Source organism: Pan troglodytes, chromosome X, assembly GCF_028858775.2.
Source record: "Pan troglodytes isolate AG18354 chromosome X, NHGRI_mPanTro3-v2.0_pri, whole genome shotgun sequence".
NCBI lineage: Eukaryota > Metazoa > Chordata > Mammalia > Primates > Hominidae > Pan > Pan troglodytes.
In genome coordinates, this window is record NC_072421.2 from 45,611,082 (window position 1) to 45,636,857 (window position 25,776).

The 25,776-nt window shown below is 41.4% G+C and overlaps 1 protein-coding gene across 2 annotated transcripts in view; it reads right to left on the reverse strand.

Annotated features, from left to right (window-relative positions):
* DIPK2B (divergent protein kinase domain 2B) overlaps positions 1-25,776 on the reverse strand; it is a 52,813-nt gene that overhangs the window by 23,919 nt on the left and 3,118 nt on the right. For both annotated transcript variants that reach the window (XM_009438979.4, XM_003317439.5), the window contains exon 2: positions 19,591-19,855. In XM_009438979.4, coding sequence (XP_009437254.1) covers positions 19,591-19,855 — 265 coding nt within the window. The remainder of the gene's footprint in view (positions 1-19,590; positions 19,856-25,776) is intronic.

Consider the following 25,776-nt stretch of genomic DNA (forward strand, 5'->3'; position numbering starts at 1 on the left):
TTAGCTGAATACCACACAGTGTCATGCATGGTATCTACGTAGCAGTAGCCCTGGTCAAGGCTACTTCCCTTGCCTACCTGTGCCCCTTGCTGTCAAACCTTTGGCAGCCAGAGGCTCACTTAGTAGTGATTATGGCCTCCTCTTCCGCTGGGTAGCCCACACCTTGGATGGAGGTGGGCTTGGATGACCCCTCTGGTGGAGGTGGTAGCTAACTTTCCCTTCCTATTAAAGACTCTTTCTTTCCTCTCGCCTCCCACTTTGTCCACCATCTTCCTCCATTCCAGGGCCCCTGGAACCTTGTCACTGAAGCATTTGTGGGTTGCTCAAAGATTTTCACTGTGGCAGATGAAATAATCATTCTGGCAGGCGATTCAGCTAATAGTTGGGGCGAGCAGGGCAGCTGACGCAGAGTAAAACACATTATTTCATGGTCTGTCATTTCGATTCAGGTGTGCTAAAGCTCGTCATAATTCTCCACTGGGCCATTTCTTTTTATATGGGCTGTTGGTTTTCTTTTTTCTTCTTCTTTCTTAAATCAAAAGACAGGAAACCAAGTGCTTCTGACAACTCATTCGTGCATCCAAGCTTGCAGAAATATCCATAGGAGGTCAGTGGCTTCTGCTGTGCAAAGCTCCTGTTGGCCCAGGAGGCTCAGGCAGAATTCTGATTGTCAGGAAAACCCTCACACTTGCCTGAGAGCAGGCGCTGCCAGGCTTCTAGTTCCCCCTAGCCCTTCTGTTGAGATTGCATCACCTGTATGAGTCAGGGTTCAATCAGAGGCAGAAGCACCAGGAGATTGTTTCCGTTTTATAGGGTTTTGACTTTATACAGTCGTGGGAGCTGGCTAAGCAGTCTCTGTAGGGCTGCTTGACACATTACAAAGCTGTCACATCACCTTTGGCTTTCTTTGCATATCCCTTGGTGACTTTTTCTTCAACTAGACTGAGCTAGCTCACTGGAGCCTAACTGCCCTGAGTCTATATTTGGGGTATGGAGGTTTACTGTCCTGAGAAAAGGCTGGATAGAGGAGCAGGCTTGGGTAGGCAGCTTCTGGGCCAGGTATTGGGTGAGGAGCTCTCCAGCAGATGGACATAGTGCAGACAGAGTTCATGGAGGAGCCGGTGATGCATTCTCTGGGTACCTGAGAGAAGCTCCTGGTACACTGAACATCCTCTTTCTTTCTTTCTTTCTTTCTTTCTTTCTTTCTTTCTTTCTTTCTTTCTTTCTTTCTTCCTTCCTTCCTTCCTTTCTTTCTTCTTTCTTTTTTCTTTCTTCTTTCATTCTTTCTTTCTTTCTCTTTCTCTTTCTTTCTTTTTTTTTTGGTGGAGGGGAGACAGGGTCTCATCATCTTGTCACGTGGGCTGGAGTGCAGTGGTGTGGGCTCAAATGATCCTCTCCCTCAGCCCTCTCTAAGTAGCTGGGACTACAGGCATACACTACCACACCCAGCTAAATTTTTGAATTTTTGTAGAGACAGGGTCTTGCTATGTTGCCCAGGCTGGTCTCGAACTCCTGAGCTCAAGCGATCCTCCCGCCTTGGCCTCCCAAAGTGCTGGGATAACAGGTGTGAGCCACTGTGCTGGGCCTGAACCTCCTTTCTATCTCCCATCCCAACCCCTATTTCCCCCTCTTCACCGCCCTCATTCCTCTGCACCCTGGGTGCCTTCATGAGGTACTGTCTACCAGGTCCTTTCTGCGGTAGAAGGAAGGGTCTGGGGAGAAAGAAAAGCAGGCAACTTCCTAGAGGCTGGGTGTAAGAAAGTAGCCACAGAGGCCCTAGAGAGAGAGGCCGCAAAGCCCGAAAAGGCCTGAGCTGAGAAGGAGGTGCTGGCAGTTCCAACCCAGGTCTGTCACTAGGCTCAATGGTCCTTCGGGACTGCATTGCAGGGAGACACAAAAAGAATTTGGGGACTCTTCCGTCAAACCAAATATACTGCTGTAACCATGCGTGTGTGTTAGGAAACGTGTAACAGCTCCTGTCTGAGGTTGTTGTAAGTGATTTATTCAACAAAAGTTTATCAGTGCTCTACTTTGTATAAGGTGTTGGACCTTATATAAAGTAGGACCTACTGAGGTCAGAGAGATAAATAAGAGAAGGCCCCTACACCAAAGAAACTGGTACCCTTGTGGGGCACAGAGACATATATACCACAAAGTTCAATGCGGGGCAGAATATGACAAATGCTATAAGAGATGTAAACAAGGTGCTATGGGAATACAGAAGAGAAAGCAGTAGGGAAATCCAGGTAGGCTTCACAGAAGAGGTGGTATGAGCATGGCCTTGAAGAATGAGTAGGATTTTGGCAGGTGGAGATCTAGTATCAATGCATTTTAACTGAAGGATCAGAATTGAGCAAAGGCAAGGAGCAGAGTTAAAGGCCATGTCTGGTCTATGGGATACAGACATGGTTCCTCAGGGGAGAAGATTGGAAAAGTAGGTTGGGAGAAAACTGTGGGGCTCTTGAACACCACATGTAGGAATTTAGATTTTATTCTATAGATAATACGCATAATGTTGTAGGCAAAGATGATTGTTCATGAAGATGCCATGTGTATCCCCCCAAAAAACTCTTTGGAGGGAGTTAAATTCAATATGGCAATATGTATTCAAAAGTGTAAAAACATTTATACCCCTTGACCCAGTGGTTTCACTACAGGGAAGTAGAGAAGCCACAAAGCATAGTATTTAAGGGTGTGACTTCTGCATTCAGGAGACAGGCCTGTGTTCAAATCTCAATTCCAAAATTTACTAGCTGGGTAACCTTGGGCAACGTATATAAATCTCTCTAAGCCTCAGATTCCCCATCTGTAAAATGGGAACAAGAATATCTTAGAGGGTTTGAAGATTAACTGTGACAAATGTATGTGAAGCATGCCGGGTCCATAGAAAGTAGCAGGTATGTGGTAGTTTTTAAAAGGAAATTTGTCTCAAAGACCTAACATGAAATTCAGACAAAGACTCTACAAAAAGATGTTCATCAAAGCATTATTTATGATAATAAAAATAAAAAATGTAAACAGTCAACAATAGTGAATAAAACTATGGTCCATACATGTGAGGAAATGATGTATGTGAAGAGTTTTAATGATATGGAGGCTATTATGAGATATAATATAAAGCCATAGAAGAATATGCAATATTACATATACAATTTACTTTTAACCATGTTAAATATGACTAGAAAAAAGACTAGAAGAAAAAACACCAATGTGTTAACAGTGGTTGCCTCTGTGGCAACCCAGTGGTGAGTTATATGTGATTTTTCCCACCTATTTTTTGTGTTTAAATATATATACGTATATATGTGTTTAAATATATACATATACATTTAAATATATATATACATACATATATGTGTATATATGTGTGTATATATACACATATATGTGTGTATATATATGTGTGTGTATATATACACATATATGTGTGTATATATATATGTGTGTATATATACACATATGTACTTAAAGTGATATGGACTCATTGTAAAAATGTATAAAGTATACATACATATATGTGTGTATATGTACATATATGTATGTATACTTCTTTATACATTTTTACAATGAGTCCATATCACTTTAATAATAACAAATAAAAGTAAAAAAAATTGAAGAAAAGAAAGTTTTTTAACTGGAAAGGGAAACGATCCATTTTTTGGGAGGGTAGCAGGTGGCCAGGTTAAGCATGCATTTGAGAAATGAAAGGTGAGAAGCAAGGAAATGGGTCACATTGCTCTTTGAAGCAGGCCTGAAGTGGTGCTTTTCCACCTCACAATGAATGGGGTGATTCTGAGGGTGCTGTAGGGGAGGAGCACTTTGTTGGAAGAATTCTCTGTACGTAGCCAGGAGGTCTATGCAGAAGGAAGGGGGTCTGTAATGGGGACCTCTTGCAGGAAAATATGCTTAGATAATCTGACGGCCCCCTGAGCTGTGAGAGGTTGAAGTATTAAGGTAAAACAGACAACAAAAAGGTAGGGGGCATAATTTTTTCACCACTGGGCTATGGACAGGACCTCAGGAAGCCAGAGAGATCAGATGGATCAAAGAACAATGAACGTCAAGAATGAAGTGAGCCTCATGAGTTTCCACACATTACTGCAGCCCTCCTGGCCATATAGAGAATTCTTTAGATCCAGAACCCTGAGGAAAGGACTATAGTTTTAGGATGAAAAGAAAGCATCAATCTCAATATGCTATAAGGTAGTTATATTTGTTGGTTAATTAGAGAGCCATTTATATTCTACAGTCCCTTCCCCAACCCTGGCATACATAGTGTCCACTGTCTTGTCCCTAGAATTGGCAAGTGCCACAGGTAAATGACTACCTGCTGAATCTAAAAACATGATGGTATGAAGAAAGTCTCCACCACAGTTAGCACATGTTGGGGCTCTAGATGCAGGGTAAGCCTTCCGAGAAGGTTATTGGTGGGGAGACAGTTTTGATCCTAGAGAAACAATGTTGGAAGGGAAATCGGTATTTGCCCCTTGCCTTTCTTTTTGGTGTCTTACCTTGCGTTTGAAGCACAATCCTTAGAAGCACTTGGGCCAGCTTACTAGGCAACCCCCTGGAGAAATCACCCTTTGTTCTCCTGAGCAAGAGGCTCCCCATCAACTTCATCTCCTGCCCTTGGTCAAAATACCTCAGTTGTCTCTTCTCCAAGATAACTATGGAGAGATCAATCTCTGAAGAATGCTAATGGATCATTGTGCCACCAACCCTTCTTGCCCAAATTGGGTAGACATTTCTGGTATCAAGAGTCATATTCCACGGAGTATGAACTGTGGGACTGATATGGTTTGGATATCTGTCCCTCCAAATCTCATGTTGAAATGTGATCCCTGCCAGGTGCAGTAATTCCAGCATTTTGGGAGGCCGAGGTGGGAGGATTGCTTGATCTCAGGAGTTCGAGATGAGCCTGGGCAACATGGCGAGACCCTGTCTCTACAAAAAAGTACAAAAATTTGCCAGGCATGGTGATGCACACCTGTAGTCCCAGCTACTTGGGAGGCTGAGGTGCTGAGGTGGGAGTATCTCTTGAGTCTAGGAGGTCGAGGCTGCAGTGAGCTGTGATTATGCCACTGCACTTCATCTTGGGTGACAGAGCAAGACTCTGTCTCAAAAAAAAAAAGAAAAAAGGAAAAGAAATGCAGTTTCCCCTGTTGGAGGTGGGGCCTCATGGGAGGTGTTTGGGTCATGGAGGTGGATCCTTCATGAATAGATTAATGCTCTCCCTCAGCAGTGAGTGAATTCTCACTCTATTAGTTCCCACGAGAGCTGGTTATTAAAAAGAGCCTGCCACCTCCTCCCTCCCTCTCTCTTGCTCCCTCTCTCACCATGTGATCCCTGCTACTGCTTCCCCTTCCACCATGAGTGGAAGCTTCCTGAGGCCCCACCAGAAGCAGATGCTGGCACCATGCTTCTACAGCTTGCAGAACTGTGATCCAAAATAAACCTCTTTTCTTTATAAAGTACCCAGCCTCAGGCATTCCTTCGTAGCAATGCAAGATGGACTAATACAGGGGTTTTCTGCTTGTTAATGCCTAAGATAAGCCAGTAAAAATTCTCACTTGGGGAAAGACAAAAATTTCAGGGACTCTAAAATCAGAAGGTCTCCAGTGAAACTGTATAGAGTTGGCTCTATCAGGAGTTAGAACAGGTATGGATCAAGGGTCACCTTTAAGTTATGAATAGTGAATAGTGAATGATGTCATATCCATTCATTTATTCTTTTCTTTATTTCCCAAACATTTATGAAGTGTTTACTTTATGTCAGACATGTGTGAGAAAAGACACTGATAAAAGATCCAATCCCTACCCTCAAGGAGCTGCCTATATGATTGGAAAGGCAAAAACAGAAAGAAAGCCATCATGTACTCTATATAAAGTGCTTTTCTCATCTGCTGTAAGTGTGTTATTTAAGTCAGATTCTCCTCTGGATCCCATGCCCAGCTGGGTCCTGGCCAAAGCAAGGAAGGCCTCAGTTCCCTTGGTATATGCTGGGCTGAAAAACCACAGGAGTTCCTCACACATTCTTCAGCCTTGAAATAGTATCCAAAATGCCAAAGCATTTTAGAATAAAGCCGGATTCTCAAAATTAAGAAAGGTGGCTTTAATAGCTATATTTAGGATTTTGATATGTGCATGCAGTAGCATTTTTTTTTTCTTTCTTTCCTGGAGAGTAGATAATTCTGGGATTTTTGGTTCTGGCCGTGACAGAATATACCTGGTATCAGACTTACCCTTCTGCTGTAAATAGCTCTAAAATCTGGGCAAAATACAAAACAACTCTTTGCAGGTATTGAACCATAACCAACATAGCACAGTGATCCTTGTGAGAAAGGATACACACGAGGTAAGCCCCATATTCACATTATCTTTTTCCCTGAGAGCATTTTCCAAGCTGCAGTGCAGGTTTGTGCTAGGTAAAGGAAACACAGATCAGCATTTGGGGCTGCCAAAATGGCTGGGATTTGGGAGACATAGTCCTGTAAAAGGGAAATTCACAGAGAAGGAGCCCCCATAAATTTGTAAAAATTTCCCTCAGGTCCTTGACCAGCTCCTAAGCAGCATGTGAGTAGGGTAGGCCTCTAGAGACCTATCAGAGAACCACATTAAAAGAATGTATTGCTAAGCAGATATTTCAGAGGCTGCATGGTGCTGGAGAGATGAAGGCTGAAGTTTGGCTAGACATCTTAGTGAATATCCTGGGCTTTCAATCGGACCTCAGAAAGTCCACATTCTAGTAGTAAGGATCATGCCTTATCAGCAGGGACCATGTCTTAGGAGTAAGGGCGAGACCAAGAAAACTACACAAACAAAGCCTAAACTCCATTCTCAACAGAATTAAGGCAGTGGCTCTCAACTGGAAGAAATTTTTCTCCCCAGGGGATATTTTTGACAACACCTGGAAACATTTTTAGTTGTCACAACTGGGGGGTTGTGGGTAGAGGCCAGGGAGGCTGCTAAACATTCTACAAGGTATAAGCCAGCCTCCTTCCCCCAACAAAGAATGATCCAGCTCAAAATGTCAATAGTCTTGAGATTGCAAAATCCAGGCTTTAAGTGATTTGAGAGCAATTTAGTTGGTTACTAGAACAAAACTCAACAATTTTTACAGGAAGATGACATAATTCAGAAACTTTATAAGGCATTACAGTTAAAATTTGGCATACAATAAAAAATTACCCAATTAAAAATTACCCCTAAAGTGTGAAGAAGCAAAAAAACGGAAAGCTATCAACACAAACAGAAGCAGAAGCAGAGATAATCCAGATATTATAGTAGAAACAAGGAATTAAAAGTAAGTCTGGTTAAGATTTTAAGAAAATAGAGGAAAAGAGACAAAACGAATGAAAAAGGGAGAATTTCAAGAAAGTTGGAATCTATAAAACATTAAATAGACATTCTAGAAATGCAAAATGCAATATCTGAAATTAAGAACTTCTTTACTGGGTTTAACAGAAAACTGGGCACAGCAGAACATATTAGTGAGCTAAAACAAGGCAAAACAAAATAAATCTAACAACAGAGAATGTCCAAACTAAGAACATAGAGAAAAAAATAATTGAAAAAATACTAGAATTCAAGGTTGGTTTAATATTTGGAAATAAATCAATGCAATTTACCACATTAATAGAATAAAGGAGAGAAAATACATGATCATCTTAATACATGCAGAAAAAGCATTTTATAAAATTTACGAAAAAAATTCTCAATAAACTAGAGTAGAAGGAAACATCTTTAATCATACTGAAGGTATACTAAAAAACTTATAGCTAACATTCCTGTGATACCTGTGAATTTAATCACAATGCTTGTTCATTGCCCAGAGTGTGTGAGCAAGTCCCCCCACAGCTCATGTTTTTCCTTTAAATTATGGAATAACTCAGTGTTGGAACCACTGGAACATCACCTCATCAGCATTTGTGTTAAGGGGGTTGTTTTGAATGGGACGAAGAATAACCTATCAATTTCCAGGTCTTCATCATATTATAAGATTATTTAAAAAGGGGGGAACAACAAATCATTTGGTTTGTCTGCAAAAATAGATACCTAATTATAATTCATAGACCTCATTAATGAAAAGGATTCCAGAAAAGGCTCACCCAGCCTTGAAGCAGATAAGTTGAGAATAAAAGATGAAGGCAAAAGAGGACTAGGGGAATACTAGACATGAGATAGGTCACCAGTGGATTCTTTCTTGATGAGTCTCAAATACAGAATTCTTTTTCTCTAAAGTTTGGAACAAAATGATTATGCTACTATCACCACTCTTATTTGTCAATGTATTGGAAGCCCTAGCCAGTACAATAAGGCAAGAAATAGAACATATCTTAACGTGAGAAAAAAAGAAAACTACAATTATTTGAAGATGGAGTGATATAATGGTATACATGGAAAAATTCAAAAAAAATCTATAGCAAGCTATTAGAAATAATAGGTAAATTTAACAAGATTGTTGGATATAGGATAAATACACAAAATCATTTGTACAGTAGTTCCCTCTTATCCATGGGGCATACGTTGCAAGACCTCCAGTGGATGCCTGAAGCCACAGATAAGTACCAGGCCCTATATATACTATGTTTTTTTCCTATTCATACATACTTATGATAAAGTTTAATTTAAAAATTAAGCACAGTAGGTGATTAACAATAGTAACTAATAATGAAACAAAGCAATTATAACAATATACTGTAATAAAAGTTATGTGAATGTGAATGTGGTCTCTTTCTCTCAAAATGTCTTATTGTATTATACTCACCTGTTTTCAGACTACAGTTGACCATGGGTGACTGAAACTGTGGAAAGCAAAACCAGGGATAGAGGGACTACTATATTTCTATATGTTAGCAACAGAGACTAGGAGAATAAAATTTGAAGCCATGCAAATTATAGTAACAGCAAAAATATCAAATATCCAGTGTACCTAACAATATCATTTACAGTAACATCAAAAAACATCAAATATCCAAGATAGCTAGCAAAACGTGTGCAAAATAGCTATGCTGAAAACCATGAAACAGTGAGATAAATTAAAGAAGACCTAAGGAAATAAAGACCTAGTCCATGTTCATGGATTGGGAGTCTCAATAATGTTAAGGTGTCACTTTTCTTCAAATTGCTCTATATATTTAATGAATCAAAATTAAAGCAGGTTTTGTGGAAACTGACTAAATGGCACTAAAATTTATTTGGAAATGCTAGAATTCTAATGCAATATTGAAGAAGGATAAATCTGAGAGGCGTACACTACAGGACATCAAGGCTCACTATACATCTACAGTAATTAATACAGTTTCATATTGGCACAAAGCTAGATAATACACCAATGGAATACAACAGAGATTCCAGAAACAGATTCACTCATATATAGTCATCTGATTTCTCACAAACACTCTACTGAAATTCAGTGAGGAAAGAATGGTTTTTCTAAAATATGCTTGGTCAATTGGATATTCATATGGGGAAAAAACCCTTAACACCTACTGTACATCACTCATAAAAAATAATTTGGGATGTATTATAGATCTCTATATGAGAGATAAAATATTAAAGCTTCTAGAAGTAAACGAGAGAATATCTTCATGACCACACGATAAACAGAACATTAAAAGTGCTAACCATAAAATAAAATATTTAAAAACTGGGCTTCATTAAAATAAAGAATTCCAATTCATCAAAAGAAACAATTATGGCAGCCTGGACAATACAGTGAGACCCTGTCTCTACAAAAAGATAAAAGTAGCTGAGCACGGTGTACACCTGTAGTCCCAGCTACTTGGGAGGCTGAAGGCAGGAGGACTGCTTGACCCCAGGAGTCTGAGGTTATAGTGAGCTATGATCATGCCACTGCACTCCAGCTTGGTGACAGAGACACCCTGTCTCAAAAAAAAAAAAAAATACCATTAAGAGGGTGAAAAGGCAAGCCCCAGCCTGGATGAAGATATTTGTAATACACAGCTCACAAAGAGCTTGTATCCAGAATATAAATATAACTTGTATAACTTGTACTAATTAATAAGAAAGACAATCCAGTAAAAATGGACAAACTAAACCCAGTACTTTACCAAAGATGAGATCAAAAAAGCCAGTAAATATATGAAAAAGAGTTCTATATCATTAGTTATTAGAAAAATGCAAATTCAAACCATACAATGATATACTGCCAAACTCCCACCAAAATGACTAAAATTAAAAACTAACAATAGTAAGTGTTGATGAAGATATGAAACAATGGAACTCTTTCTCCCATTGCTAATAGGAGGAAATCAGCACAACTACTTTGGAAAACTACTTAGCAGAATCAACTAAATCTTTCCATATGTACATGCTATGACTCAACAATTCCACTTTTGTGTGCTTATGTTCACCAATAGATATGTACAATAATGTCTGTAGCAACTTTAATTCACAATAGTGCAAACTAAATACAGCCCAAATGTTCATCAACAGCAGAATGCATACAGTGTGAAACCATCACAGAGCGGTGTTATTTCACACACTGCAGTGAAAAAGAACACCAACCACGGATTCACGCAACAACATGGATAAATAGCATGATGTGTTGTGTACATATTGTACGATTCCATTTAAATGAAGTTCAAAAACAGGTAAAACTAATCCATGGTGAGTTAAGTCAGAATAGCGGCTACCTTTGGGAAGGGTCAGGGTAACCAACTGTTCAGGTTGTCCTGCAACTGAGAGGTTTCAGTGTGAAAGCTGGGATAGTCCTAAGCAAACTGGGATGGTTGGTCACCCTAGAATGTGGTCTTTTTTGGGAAGGCACATGAAGGAGCCTTTTGAGGGGCCAGAAATGTTCAGTATCTTGATATGGATGGTGGCCACGAGTAAATACACGAGTGAAAATTTATCCAGCTATGCACTTAAGATATATGTGTTTATGTATGCAGTTTATACTTTAATTGAAAATCTTTAAAAATAGCTATATGTTACAAAGCACAGAGTATGAAGAAAGCAAAGACAATAGGGCCATTAGAATTTTGGTGGATAACAAAATGAAGGCCCGATTTTCATTTCTAATGTTTGCTTGTTTTCTCTTTCAGGTGTTGGGACTTTGATGGGAAAAAGGTGAAGCAAAATGTGGTAAACAGGAATGAAAAGCCAGAATGAATAAAGGAAGCCTTCACTGTTCTGAGTGAGTTCCCCAGCCTGAGAGATTCACAGAGACCTGGCAAATGATATTGTTGAACCATGGGCAGTGAATGCAGAGAACAGAAAAGGCATGAAAATCCATTTCTGATATTTAAAAAGAGCAAGAGGGTAGATTTCACAAATTAGTGATTAGTGGGCTGATCCTGGATCACAGGAAATATTCTAAAACAGGTTATTCATAGGATAATTTGTGAGCCTCCAGATGGGGAAATGATGATCTTAAGGAGTCACTGAGGATTCTTTTAATCAAATCATTCCAGACTAACAACTTTTTTTTTCTTTGACCTGGTAGTTTGATTTTTAATCAGAGAAATTCAATAGACAGAATATATGAACTTTAGTGAAGCATTCAACAGTGATTCTCATGAGACCCCTATAAAAGAAAAGGGGAAACAAGATTTGGGCTGCATAGAAAAATTAAGATGATTAGTAATTGGTTAACTGAGTTTACCTAACAACTAACGGATTAACCCCTATAGAGAAAGAAAGCTTTTTATTTGGCCCTGTTCTGGTTAACATTTTTATAGAGGACTAAGACATAGATAAAAATTGTGTTCATCAAAACTGAGAATAATATGTACTTGGGGTGATACGGGGTATGATAAGTATCAGAAACAAATTGACAGGCTAGAATAATGGATTTAATATAAGAAGATCATATATAACAGGATAAACAAAAGGTTCTGTCCTTGTGAACTAAAATCTAGCTACAGAAGGGGTTTCAGTTGACATAACATTTAAGAAGCTTCAATATGAGAGGAATGCCGAGATGAAAAAGAGAACTGGGGATGTTTACAATGGGGAAGCCAGGATTTAGGAGCTGCGTGTATGGGAGGGCATATGTCATGTATAATCTGTATGATTCCAGGGCGTAGAAATACTTTACACAAGTGAGAGCTACAAGAAGACAGATTTGAGATGAACTTTCCAAGTATCTGTTCTGTCCAAAGAAGGCATAAGCTGAAGGTAGTGAGTTTCCTGTCACTGTATGATACGGTAGATGACCCTTTGCCTTACAGAAAGGATGCAAATATGTTAGAGTTCAAATTGCTCAGCTTTCAAATTTATTTCAACCCCAAGAATCTATGACATATGTGTAATTCAGTAAGTAGAAATAGATTTTGATCTTTAACAAATTGATATATTGCTCTGTGGTTTGCTCTCATATATAAACCAGGAATAAATATATTTATTCCCTGCTTAACCCACACAAAAGGTTTATAAATTATGCCTTCCACAGACCTCTTGATAATCCTAAGAGAGAAGCGCTAACACAATTGTAAAAATTATTACTGCCATAAGTGGCCTTGAGTTAGGAACAAATTAATATGCGTTTTTAATATCTTTTTGTATTATTTCTCCACATTAATGACCGAACTTGTGTCGACAGCAGCCTAACAGAACCCTGGATTGATTTTCAATTTTCCTCTGAGCAGTGATTTGGCAAAGGCTAAATCATAGTTTGGGGAAATATAGAGTTTTCATCATTGTTATTATCCTGATATTATTACAATTTCAATTATTTGCTCTGTGGCTCAAAAGATAATGTTTTTACATTTCTGCTTTGGTATTTTTTTTTCCTATTATAGTTAATGTCTGATGTGATTCTCTTTTGATTAGATAAAATGATCTTTAATATTTCTACTTTTAAAAATGTATTGAGGGGTTTTGTGGCTTAATACACAGAACACAATCACGGTAGCACAATCAATTGATATAGTGATTAAGTTCTGCTTATTAGGCCACAAATATTGTGTTAGAACACAATCACTATATTAACTGATGTCTTCCAAGTGACTTTCTTTATAGATAAATACTATATATTATATAGTTTAACCTTTGATTACTTCATAGCATGTGGACATGCATAGAGGGACAGCCAATCCAGAGGCCTCTGGGCCAAGTCACACTTAACGGCAAAAGCATTTTTTTCTGAGTACATCAGAATAGAGGTAATGAGATATCAAAGGAAGAATTGCATAGAACAAAGGATGCCTTGATTTTTTAAAAAAGGGGCTTGATTGGTAACATCTAAGTTTAGGGAAAGCTTAAAGCCCTGTAAAAGCAAAGCTTGCTTTGTATTGTCTGTTCTGATGATTATTCAGCCTTCGGTTACGTTTTGGCTAGGGGCTGCCTGTATTCTGTATTTGAGCACATCTGGAAGGAGCCACTGGTGACTTGTCTCATGTCTATCTTTCCCCTAGTCTTCTCTTGCCTCCTTTTTCTTTCTCAACTTGTCTGTGTCAGGACTGGGGAAGCCTTTCACTGTCTCATTTTCTTTCTTTTCTTTTCTTTTCTTTTTTTTTTTTTTTGAGATGGAGTCTCGCTCTGTTGCCCAGGCTGGAGTGCAGTGGCGCAGTCTCGGCTCACTGCAACCTCCGCCCCCTGGGTTCACACCATTCTCCTGCCTCAGCCTCCCGAGTAGCTGAGACTACAGGTGCCTGCCACCACGCCTGGCTAATTTTTTGTATTTTTAGTAGAGACAGAGTTTCACCATGTTAGCCAGGATGGTCTCGATCTCCTGACCTCGTGATCCGCCCGCCTCGGCCTCCCAAAGTGCTGGGATTACAGGCGTGAGCCACCGCGCCCGGCCGACTGTCTCATTTTCATTCGTGAGCTCCATCAAGAATAATTTAGGGGTAATTTGAGTGGGCACAGTGGGTGATTATTAGTCCCTTTTCTATGAGACTGTGACACAATGGAATTTGGAAATGAGCAGGTTAGTCTCTGACCCATTCCAAATAACCTCTTTGCCACAAATGTTGAGATAGCAAAGTTTTCATGGTTGTAATCTTAAATAAATTAGATGATTCAAAATCTTAGTTGTTTCAACTCTGAACATTTCCAATTCCATGACTGGAAGGAGAAAATGGGCTGAGAGGGGACTTATCTATTCCATAATGTCTGTCCAGTTGGTTCCCCAAACTCCCACGGGCAACAAACACAGCACTCTGAATACCTCCCAAGGGTCACAGGAACGGGGTCTCATGATTTCAGTGTTGATGTACCTCTGAAGGGGCTCTGTTCCTCCAAGACCATTCAGCCAGAGGATGTGCGCTGATATCCAGGGAATATTGCCTTGTGTGATACTGTGGAGGCATTCTTAGCTGCTTAAATTTCCTTTTCCACTAATAGTCATTTCATCTTTGACTCCAATGTTAGATGTGTGTGAAAATAATACAGCCACCAGTCAGCCTATTTTTTCTTTTTCAGCACCAATATAGTCATGTTCTTTGTTAAAACAAACAAACAAGCAAATGGAAATTTTTTGAAGCATCCTTGACCTAGTAGCCTGTGAGGCATTAAAATATTTACAGTCTGAAAACCAGCTGTGAATCCAACATAAAATTTTCATTTTCATTAAAACACTTTATCACAGGGTGTCTTGTATCAGAACGAATCGAATATGGTCTATCTCCCTCACTGGGGTGTCATCTCCCAGAGTGCAAAGACCTTGTCTTGATACCCTTATGCCCTCCTAGCGCCTAGCAAAGGTCCTATAACCACCCCTTACATATTTTTGAGTTACATTTAAACAAAAGTGAATTTCACTTGTTTACTAGTTCATCGGAACCCACATTTAGATTATATAATGAACATGCATTTTGGTTAATTTGCTGATTTCCCTTATTCTATGCATTTTAAAAAATAATGGAGACATAGGAAGTAAAATAGCCAATCATCCTCGTTTAAACAAAGCTGACTGAACACTCTGTACTGCCATCTAGTGAGGGGAAAGGCTCTGCGGCCATCTAGTGTATTCCCGTTTGGAGGAACACACTGCTTAGAACAATGTCAGATCGGATCGTAGTTGAGGGGATGGGAGCGGGACACAGTGGAGGATATGTGTTTTCCCCTGATTAGCCTCCAGCTGCCTAGGGTGGTTGCCTCTTTGCCCTTGGCATAAAAGCAGAGGAAGCCTTCTTTGTGGTTTTGTGAACAAGCACCTTATCATAAACTCTGAGCGGTGTTCTTGGCTGTGTTTCTGTTTGTGGGCTAGTAATTTAGGCTGTGGGATATTCCCATCAGAACAATGCAGCTTTTAGAGGAGAAAAGTCACGATGTTATTAGCATAAGTGCTACACATGCTCGAGCGCGCGCGCGCGCACACACACACACACACACACACACACACACACTGCATCGTTTCACTTTCTTCCTAATTCTTGGTCCTGTCGTCCTCCTTAGCAGCCCTGCCGTAGCTGTACTGCACTGTGGCTCAAGATGCAGTGTCCTTAAACACAAAGCTGCATTTGGCCCTGCAGGAGGGGAGCCCGGGACTCCCTGGCTCAGCCTCTGATGATGACTGCTGGGGCTTTTCATCCAACTTGACTTTATTTATTCATAAGCAGGGCTGACAGTCAAAGTTCTGAGGCCCCTGAACCGGCCAGATCTCTCCTCCCTTTCGTTTACTTTTATTTCTTTGATTTTTTTTCTCCTCTCATCTCTGCCTTGTCAGTTCTCTGAGCAGAGCCCGTGAGCTCCTTGCGGCATCTTTTTCTTCCCCTAAACACACAGCAACACACACACAAGCAGATATGCACAATTGAAGGCTCTGGCTTAGATCCCAGTTGGAAAACGGCTCTTGAGGAAATCAGAGAAAAGCCACTTCAGTCACACACAGAGAGAATCCCAGGATACTGGCCTGACAGGTAGGCTGAGCCGACACTGGGCCATTTGGTGTGAGTTGAAGGATGAGGCAAATCTCCCAACCACGCATCCTATAATAGCTCCCCAGTTGGCTCTTGAAACTCCCATATAAATACAGAAAGATCATGATTTCCAAACAAGAAATTAGGACTCATGTCTGATGGGTTATCAGAAAAACGGGGTGGAGCTGTTTGGCCAAATCTGGGATGAATGATCACTCAGAGGTTTCATCTCTTATTCCAGCTGAGATCAAAGACAGAGGCTGCTAACTTAGAACACTATTGAGAAGAATTCTGGGGCCACATCTGGGTTTAGTAGGGGAAGAATGCAAGAATATATGAGGAAGACCTGAGATAGTCATGCATGAACTAGTGAAAGCATCGCAATATTGGCTTTACATGCAAGTGGCTTCTTAGAGGGCTAACAGTGAAATGCCATTAGCTGTTAACTTCCCGGCACAAATTAAATTATGACATTAGCTGCCCATCACAAGGCTCTAAGTGAATGGGTCACAGAATAGGGGAAGTTGTTTCTATGGCTTATTCTTTTTAAAATTGAAGTAAAATTCATATAACATAAAATTAACCATTTAAACCATTTTAAATTATACAATTCAGTGGCTTTTCATACATTCAGAAGACTGTGCAACCATCACCACTATCTAATTCCAGAATCATTTCATCACTCCAGAAAGAAATCCTGTACCCATTAAACAGTCACTCCCAATTCTCCCCTCCCCTCAGCCCTTGGCAACCACTGATTTCCTCTCTGTCTCTATGGATTTGCCTATTCTGGACATTGCCTATAAATTGAATCATATGTGTCTTTTTGTGTTTGGCTTTTTTTTTTCACTGAGCACAATGTTTTCAAGGTTTACCTATGTTGTAGTATGTATCAGCACTTAATTCCTCTTTATGGCTGAATAATATTCCACTGTATGGATAGAATATATTTTGTTTTTCCATTCATTGGTTGACGAACAACATTTGGGTTGTTTCTACCTTTTGGCTATTATGAATAGTGCTGCTATGAGCATTCATATACAAGTTTTTTTAAAAAAATAGATTTTGTCTCACCATGGTCCCCAGGCTCGTCTTGAACCCCTGGCCTCAAGCAATCCTCCTGCCTCAGCCTCCCAAAGTGCTTGGATTATGGGCGTGAGCCACTATGTCCAGCCCACATAGAAGTTTTTGTTTGAACACTTGTTTTCAATTCTCTTGGGTGAATAGGCGAGGGTATTTTTTGGCCACCTTTGGTGAAGACAGATCCATTTGAAACTGATAGGTGAGTTTTGCTACAAAGAAAAGAGCAGGTGTGGCTGGGCATGGTGGCTCACGCCTGTAATCCCAGCACTTTGGGAGGCCGAGGTGGGCGGATCACCTGAGGTCAGGAGTTTGAGACCAGCCTGGCCAATATGGTGAAACTCTGTCTCTACTAAAAATACAAAAATTACCCGGGCGTGGTGGCGGCACCTGTAATCCCAGCTACTCAGGAGGCTGAGACAGAAGAGTCACTTGAACCTGGGAGGCAGAGGTTGCACTGAGCCGAGATGGCGCCACTGCACTCCAGCCGGGGTGACAAGAGTGAAACTCTGTCTCAACAAACAAACAAACAAACAAACAAACAGACAAACAAAGAAAGCAGGTGCTTGGGTGCAGCCTGGATGAGGCATGAAAGTGGGAAAGAGTGTGGCAGAACACCCTGGGCCCGCTGTGGAATCCTAAGGGCAAAGGGTCTCTGGAAAGGAGGTGAGGAGAGATAGAGAAGATGGTGCCAAAATAAGATAGTAATGACCTTGAGCTTAATGGCTAGGAGAATGGGTTGGTGCAGAATTTACAAAATGGCTGCTAATATTTCCTTTTTTATAAGGAAGGGAAAAAATCTATGGTGGAGATGAAAAGGTGGGTTAGGGGAGGGCCAAAGTAAAGTAAAAATTTTTCTGGTTTTGGCTGTGTCTTACCAGCACGTTGTTAATAGATGCTGTTTTGGCAGAAAGAAGAAAAGCTTGTTTAGCTGCATGTAATGCAAGATGACAAAATTGGTAGAGAAAATTTTAGCATAACAAATTGAAGAAAGGGATTCACTTATTACGAGAATACTGCTGTGCATTTCTATAGTGATGGACTTCTAAAGCATATTCTTGTCTATAAGCTCATTAGGATAAATGAATCAGATAGAGCAGGTACTATTTTCTGTCATTTGAGAAATAAGAAAATGAAGGCACCCAGCACCGCTCCTGATGAGTAGTAGGTATTCAGTCAGTATTTGCTAAATAAATGAAGCAGAGTCATATCAAGTTAAAGAATATCAGAGCTTGGAGGGTCTTTGAGATCATCCAGAAGCCCTCTTCCCACCTCAGTTTTGGAGAAGGAATGTCAGAGCAGATTGGGGAAATTTTGGGCTTAAATTCAAGGTCAATTGGTCAGGGACTGAAGGACACAAGTCAGTAGTGTGTCCTTTGTCTCAGTACAGAGTGTCAGCATATCAACTATAATGCCGGGTGGTGATTTGTGCTCTTGTCTGTCTCTACCACTGAGCCATACGCTTCTGGGGGCAGAGCTTGTGTCTGATTCATCTTCGAATACCCAGGATGTTGTAGCACAGTTGATGAAACTTGTATGGATGAACAGGAATGGAAGCTCTGTGTTATTACTGTGTCTCTGCTCCTTCTTCTCACTTTGCCATAGCTTTTAGTGGCAGATACAAAACTCAACCATAATTTCCAGGCTCCAGGCATCTTTTCCCTATACCATAGTGTCTACATTCATCAAGGTAGGTGACACAAGATGTACTCATAGAGTGCAGACTGCAAAAGATGTACCTGGCAGGTTGCTTTGGACTTCTTAGGCCCCCTGGGATAATCTCTACTGTACTGTTATTACAGAAGTATCTAGAAGGTGAGAGAAAGAGGACATTTTCCTTAGTTCAAAGCCCAATGCCAATCTAGCTACCTTAGGTAGAATCTCAAGTGTGTCTTGCACACCAGAAAATTCCTTCCTGGACGGGCGTGGTGGCTCACGCCTCAGTCCTCTGAGGTGGCATCTTCTGCACAAAGGGGCTCAGCTAGATGTGTGTGGAGGGCCATGGCTGTGCTGGTTCGAATGAAGAAGGATTATACTTGAGATGATAGTACAGGAGGGAACCAATGCAGAATATGACGATGGCACCAGCAAGGTGCTGAAGTTCCCAGCACAGCATGCCCATGGGAGTGGGTGGGAGGCTCTCAGGTCGGAAGAGGATGCTGTATTGTCAAAGTTGGCTTCTGTAATGGCTGAGGTTTGGTTATTCTTTACAGTGGGAGATAGAAGAGGAACTTGGCTTTCAAAGTTGTCTCTCTGTATTTTGAAACAGGATATATATGGGAGCTTCTAAGAGAGAATACTCAGCTAGCCTGGCGGCTGGCAAAGAGCTGTCAGAGAATGATGCAGGTGAGTTGAGCCCTGGCAGGGGGGTGGACTGGCAAGGGTCATCCTGTCAGATCTTCAGGCCAGAGGTCGCAGCTAGGAACTTTCTCGAATCGTCACTGAGGATCACATCAGAGAGAATGAGAAATGACAGTGGGATGGAACCTTATAAGTAAACCTTGTTTAGTTCCTGTCTTACCGTAAGCCACTGTTTTATGACAGTGTTTTGTCACACTTCAGACAGACCACAGCTTCTCCTTTTTCTCAAACTGAGATATGAGATGGGAATGAATCTCTCTCTCTCTCTCTCTTTCTCATCATCCCCTTCACACCCCCTTCCCATGGCCTTCACACTCACCTGCACCAGGTCCGGCGTGAGGCGCTTGGCCTGCAGCCATTTCTGGAACCTCTCTGTTTTCCGCAGGACACGCTCAATGCTGCAGGTCTTTGCGGCTGATGCAGAGGCACAGATTCTCCTGTCTGAGATCTCGTTTTGATATTTGCTGACCAGTCTAAAGATCTCCACAGGGCGCCAGATTTTGGAATCATCTGAGTAATTTGCAGGATAAGAAAGCAAGAAATCGGGAGGCAGTCCAAGGTGGGAAGCCAGCCAGTTGTCAGACCTGTTGGAAGAATAGCCCTTTGAGGATTGGCCTGTGAGCTGGAGGCTCACAGAGCCCAGGGACAGGGAGACAGGGGACAATAGCCCAACTGATCCATTTCTCCTACTTAGACTGAGGTGTTCGAAATTCTTTTTGTGAGAGGACTATTTTTGCTTCTTCAAACTTACGGTAGTGTATATGTCATATCAGAAAAGGTGAGGGAGGTGTGAGTCACGCACAAACATTATCCTCTTCATACAACTGGCACAGAAAGACTAGCCATAGCTCTCTGAACTTTTACTCCCTGTAAAGATAGCAGCTTTACATACACTGACATTTTTGATTCCCCTAATCCCCAATTTCCACTTCACAAGGGTGGAAACTCAGGCTTATAGAGCTTAAGTACCTTGGCCAAGGTCAGACGGTATGTTGCCAATCAGAGGTGCGGACCCCGGGCTGTCAGTCAGCAAACCCCAGTATCTCTCCCTTTCCCTACACTGATTCCCCAAACTGCTTACCCTCTGACCAATGGCTGGGTCTTGGAACCACAGAGGTTCTTGAAGAGGCTCTTGGGCCTGCACTAGGGAGACCACTCTACCTCCATACCCAACCCTAAGCAGCCCCATTAGTCTAAAAATTTAAGTCTTCAGCACCAGCAAAGTCTCAGGCAAGAGTGACTACTAAATGGTCATCAACTTGGAAGCTACCTGGGCTCCAGGAGGTGTGTGATTCTACATGATGGCCTGGCCAGTCCTTAATCCTCCTGGGGGAGAGGCATTGGCTTATTTATTTATGTATTTTTGAGATGGAGACTCACTCTGTTGCCCAGGCTGGAGTGCTATGGCTCGATCTCAGCTCACTGGAATCTCTGTCTCCTGGATTCAAGCGATTCTCCTGCCTCAGCCTCCCCAGTAGCTGGGATTAGAGGAGTGCGCCACCACGCCCAGCTAATTTTTGTATTTTTAGTAGAGACAACGTTTTACCATGTTGGCCAGGCTGGTCTTGAACTCCTGGCCTCAGGTGATCCGCCCGCCTCTGCCTCCCAAAGTGTTGGGATTACAGGCGTGAGCCACTGTGCCTGGCAGGCATTGGCCTATTATCACCTGCCAATTTCCTAGGCCCCACAGTTATGTTTTCTCCATAGTCATTTATCCAGCTGTGTGCTGATATTTCCGTTAGGGAAGAATGTTAAATCTCTTTTTGATTTGTGTACGAAAAATTACTCAGAAAAAGTTTATCTTCATTGTTATTAACAATTGAAGGTCATACTGCAAATGAAAATCAGGTAGCATATGACATGTTATATATTTAATTTAAATAAGAATATTTAAATTCTTATTATTGGGCATTATTGGGCCACCCCATGATAATGAGTTTTGGATAATGCGTTTTGGAAGAATTAGCATTTTGATTAGACCCAAACCCTAGATTGTGTTGTTTTTTTCTCTTACCTGACACAACTTTACCCTAAGAGACTGCAAGCTTTTCCTACTGTTTTGATGGCAAAGAAAGTCACACAAAAAAATTACAAGGGCAAAGAGGTCAAGGGACCTGTCCAGGAAACTGGACAGCCCAGGCCTCTGAATCCTTGAGTTATGCACTAGAGCTCCAGCCTCTCACATCTGGGAAGGTGCGCCAGTGGAAACTGTCAGAGAGCAACTTCTGCAATGCAGGACAATGCAAATTGCAATGGAAGTAGGCACAAAGGATTCTGTACAAGAACACTGGCATCAATGTATTTAAAAAGATGAAACAGTGTAACATTGTAATGAGTCCATTTTACTGGAAGTTTCAGGACAACTATGGGAAAAGATCCTCCACTCTAGGTGGATAAGGAAGGGCCCAGGACCCAGAGACTGGCCTGTCTGCCTGTATCCTGCAGCTGCTCCTGCTCATGGAGTTTCAAACCCACCCCCACTCCCCACCCCCACCCCCCGGCCACTAAAGGAACTGGAGCTGGAAAGTTATCACTAGGTGGCTCTTTTAGATAACGATAAGAGAAACACGCATTTGTGAAACACTTAAGTGTGCCAGTCACTTTACTAAACACTTTATATGTACAGATTCATTTAATTGTTTCAATAAACCTATGAGGCTGATACTATTGTTAACATACAGATGAGGAAACTGAGGCACAGAGTGATTATGTCATTTGCCCAAGGTCACATGACCAAGAATTGGAGGAAGTGGCATTCAAGGCTCCAGGGCTTGCAGTGGGGACACCACTGGACCTCCATACCCAACCCCAAGGAACCCCATTAATTTTTTTTTTTTTTTTGAGACAGAGTCTTGCTCTGTCACCCAGACTAGAGTGCAGTGGCACAGTCTTGGTTCACTGCAACCTCCACCTCCTGGGTTTAAGCGATTCTTCTGCCTCAGCCTCCTGAGTAGCTGGGATTACAGGCACACGCCACCACGGATGGCTAATTTTTGTATTTTTAGTAGAGACGGGGTTTCACCATGTTGGCCAGGCTGGACTCAAACTCCTGTCTTCAAGTGATCCACCCGCCTCAGCCTCCCAAAGTGCTGGGATTACAGGAGTGAGCCACCGCACTTGGCCCCATTAATCTTAATTTTGTTTCCTTCACCACTTTGTAGTTGCTTATTCCTTTATCACCCATTTTATGAATTAGCTCATAGAAACAGATTGGTAACATTATTAGGGGTTATAGGTGGCAGGATCCTTGAAGATTATTTTGTCCCTTCCCCATCTTGTTTTGAGGATGAGAAAATTGAAAAGAGAGTTGAAAAGGATGAGAAAATTGAAAAGATAAAATTGAAAGCAGAATATATATGTGACCTTTCTGAAGACTCACAGACAATTAGTGGTAGAGGAGGGCAGGTCTCAGGGCTCCTGTTCTCCCAGTTGGTGGGGGTGGTGTGGGAAGAGATTTCTTGCCCTGTGAGACAAGTTCATTGTCCTTTTTTTCTGTCCCCACCTCCTAAGGAGGCTCCGCTGAGACGACAGCACTGCCTTGGCAGATGACTTGTAATGAGTGCCTGGGCAGGTTCAGTGATGGCTTGAGGCATTCCATAAGGACTAATTGAGACAAACAAGATTGCAGGCTGCACTTCTCCCCTTATTCAAAATGGTAATAAATTTATTGCATTGAATGGGAAAAATGTATATTCTTACAGTGTTGACTACCTACTTTATTGAATAGAAGAATGTCAGTGAGAAAATGTCAGTGCTTTTTATTCACTAAAATGTTACTATCCTGGAATTTGGACAACCACAAAACAGAGACAGCATTCTCATCTTCCTTCTAAATTGAGATCATGGGCCTGACTGAAGTGAGGCTGGCCAAGTTCCTGATTGTGTTGAAAGATGGACAAGCAGAATTACAGTTTCTCAGAGCTGGAAAAAAGCAACAAGGCCATGTGGTCCAATCCCCCCAAGTCCCTCAACATAGGGTGAGGGTGTAGGGGAGAGCGACAGCTTTGGAATTAGAATAAAATGCCCTCTTCTCGTGCATTCTTCTCATGCTTGCATCTGGTCAAACATAAAGCCTGTAGATATGTCTTTCTAAATAGTTTTTCCTCCCTTCCCTCTTCTCCATCCCATAGCTCTGCACTGAACCCTTAACCCATTTAGTACCTTTCCAAAGCTCTCAGGCTACAGTTCATGCTCCTTAATTTAACTTAGAGCTTAAACTTAGTTAAGCTTAAAGCTCCTTAGTTTAACTTAGAGCTTAAACTTAGTTAAGCTTAGAGCTCCTTAGTTAAGCTTAGAGCTTGGTTCACAATGCTCTGCCTGCTGCATTGCCTGCTGCTCTTCTTACAAGTTTGCTTTGGTCTCACCAAACCACTGACTATCCTTGGATAAGCCACATTCTTTCAGGCCTCTGAGGTTCCAATCACCTGTCATATGCTGACACCTTTGTCTGAGACAGTTTCTTCCTCTTTCTTGTCTGGAAAATCCCAGTGTAGCCCTTTAAAATCCAGATGGATAACACCTCTTTGGAACTCACTCCCTCATCCCCCAGTTGGGACCTTCCCACACACTCCCATGATACCCTGTGTAAGACATTTAAAAATATTTCCTATACTCTATTTTAACCACTGATTTACTTCTTTGTCTTCCTAATAGAAAGTAAACTCCTTCAGAGCAAAGATTTGACCTCTTTTAACTTTGTAACTCAGTGTTCAGCAGAGTACCAAGTTAGTGCTCAATACTTTACAGGTGGATGGATGGATGGGTATTTAGATGTATAGATAGATAAGTGAGTAGAGAGATGCATGGAGGGCTGGATGGTGGGATGCACAGTGTGATGGTTGGGTGGAAGAATGCATAGAGGGCCACCTGGATGAATGGGTGGATGGATGGTGGATGGATGGGTGCATGGATTCACATAAGGCTGACTGAACGTGTAGATGGATGCTTTTGTCATAAGCTCTTGAGCCCTGTATTTCCCAAGGCCCCTGAGTTGATGTGAAGAAGTGAGTTAAGACATTAATTATTGTCAACTTCTGAGGGCAAGGAGACAGACAAGAGACAAGGGAGAAGGGAAGGCAAAATCAGGCCTGACGATTTAGTTATTTTACTGTGAGCCCTCCACTGCTCAGTTGGAAGTGTTTAAACATTTTTTTTAGACTTTGATAGTGGAGGTGGTACATAAGACCAAGTGTGTCTAGTAAGGAAGGTGAGATTAAAGCATTAGCCCTGGTAAGAGCCTAGGAATTCCTAGGAATTATTGTGATTAGAGGTACTGCCACTATTTACTCCCCACCCCCACACCCTGCACGCACAATACTGACCAACCAGATCATGGGAGAATCTCACCAATTGATGTGACTTCTCAGGGTTTCGTATATAGGTATATTGTCAGTAAGAAGAGTATGGCAATCAGACTTACTCATTTCCCTAGCTTCCCTTAACTTTTCATTCAGGATTTAAAAGTCAACATGGAATGCATGGGAAAATTAGTAATGAAAACATTCATAATTTTAAAGGTCAGTGGTTGAGTATGGGCAGTATGTGATTCATCCTTAGCATTCTTGCCAAAGGAAAGATAAAGGAAAAAAGGAGAGGTGATGTCCATCTGCTAATCATGTGTGTTCAGCATATCCAGCCAGCCTGGGAAACCCATCTACGATTTGTTGCTGAACAGATGCAAGCATTGTCCCGTCCTTAGTGAGGACTAGGACCTGGCTGTAGCATTTCAGCCAAACAACTGAGAGTTTTGGATGGGCTTTCCCCTGAGATGTCATAGTAATCACTTTTTTTTTTTTTTTTGAGAGAGAGTCTTTCTCCTAAGGTGTCATGGTAATCACTTTTTTTTTTTTTTTGAGACAGAATCTTGCTCTTTCACCCAGGCTGGAGTACAGTGGCGTGATCTCGACTCACTGCAGCCTCCGCCTCCCGGGTTCAAGCAATTCTCCTGCCTCAGCTTCCCGAGTAGCTGGGACTATAGGCGTGCGCCGCCATGTCCGGCTAATTTTTGTATTTTTAGTAGAGACGGGGTTTCACATTGTTGGCCAGGATGGTCTTGATCTCCTGACCTCGTGATTTGCCCGCCTCGGCCTCCCAAAGTGCTGGGATTACAGGTGTGAGCGACCTCGCCCGGCTGGTAATCACTTTTTTAAAGTGGGAAAATGTTTGGAGATCCGAAAGAAGACGACGAACAAATACACCATTAGAAAGAGAGGCAAAGGATGTGAACCTGTAGACAGTTTAGCAAAGAAGAAATACAAATGGTCAATAAATCTGAAAAAGGGTTCAACTCAGAAGAAATTCAAACTAAAAAAACAGTACTAAATATTTGTAAGTGTGCAAGAAGTGAGCTTTATAAGTAGAAGCCTCCATTTAGATATATATATCTCCTTCAATTTTGTCTTTTTGACCCAGAAATTTCACTTTTAGGAGTTTGTCATAAGGAATTCATCACTCATGTGCACAAAACATAGCTACAGGGATGTTTGACATAGAACTGTTTATAATA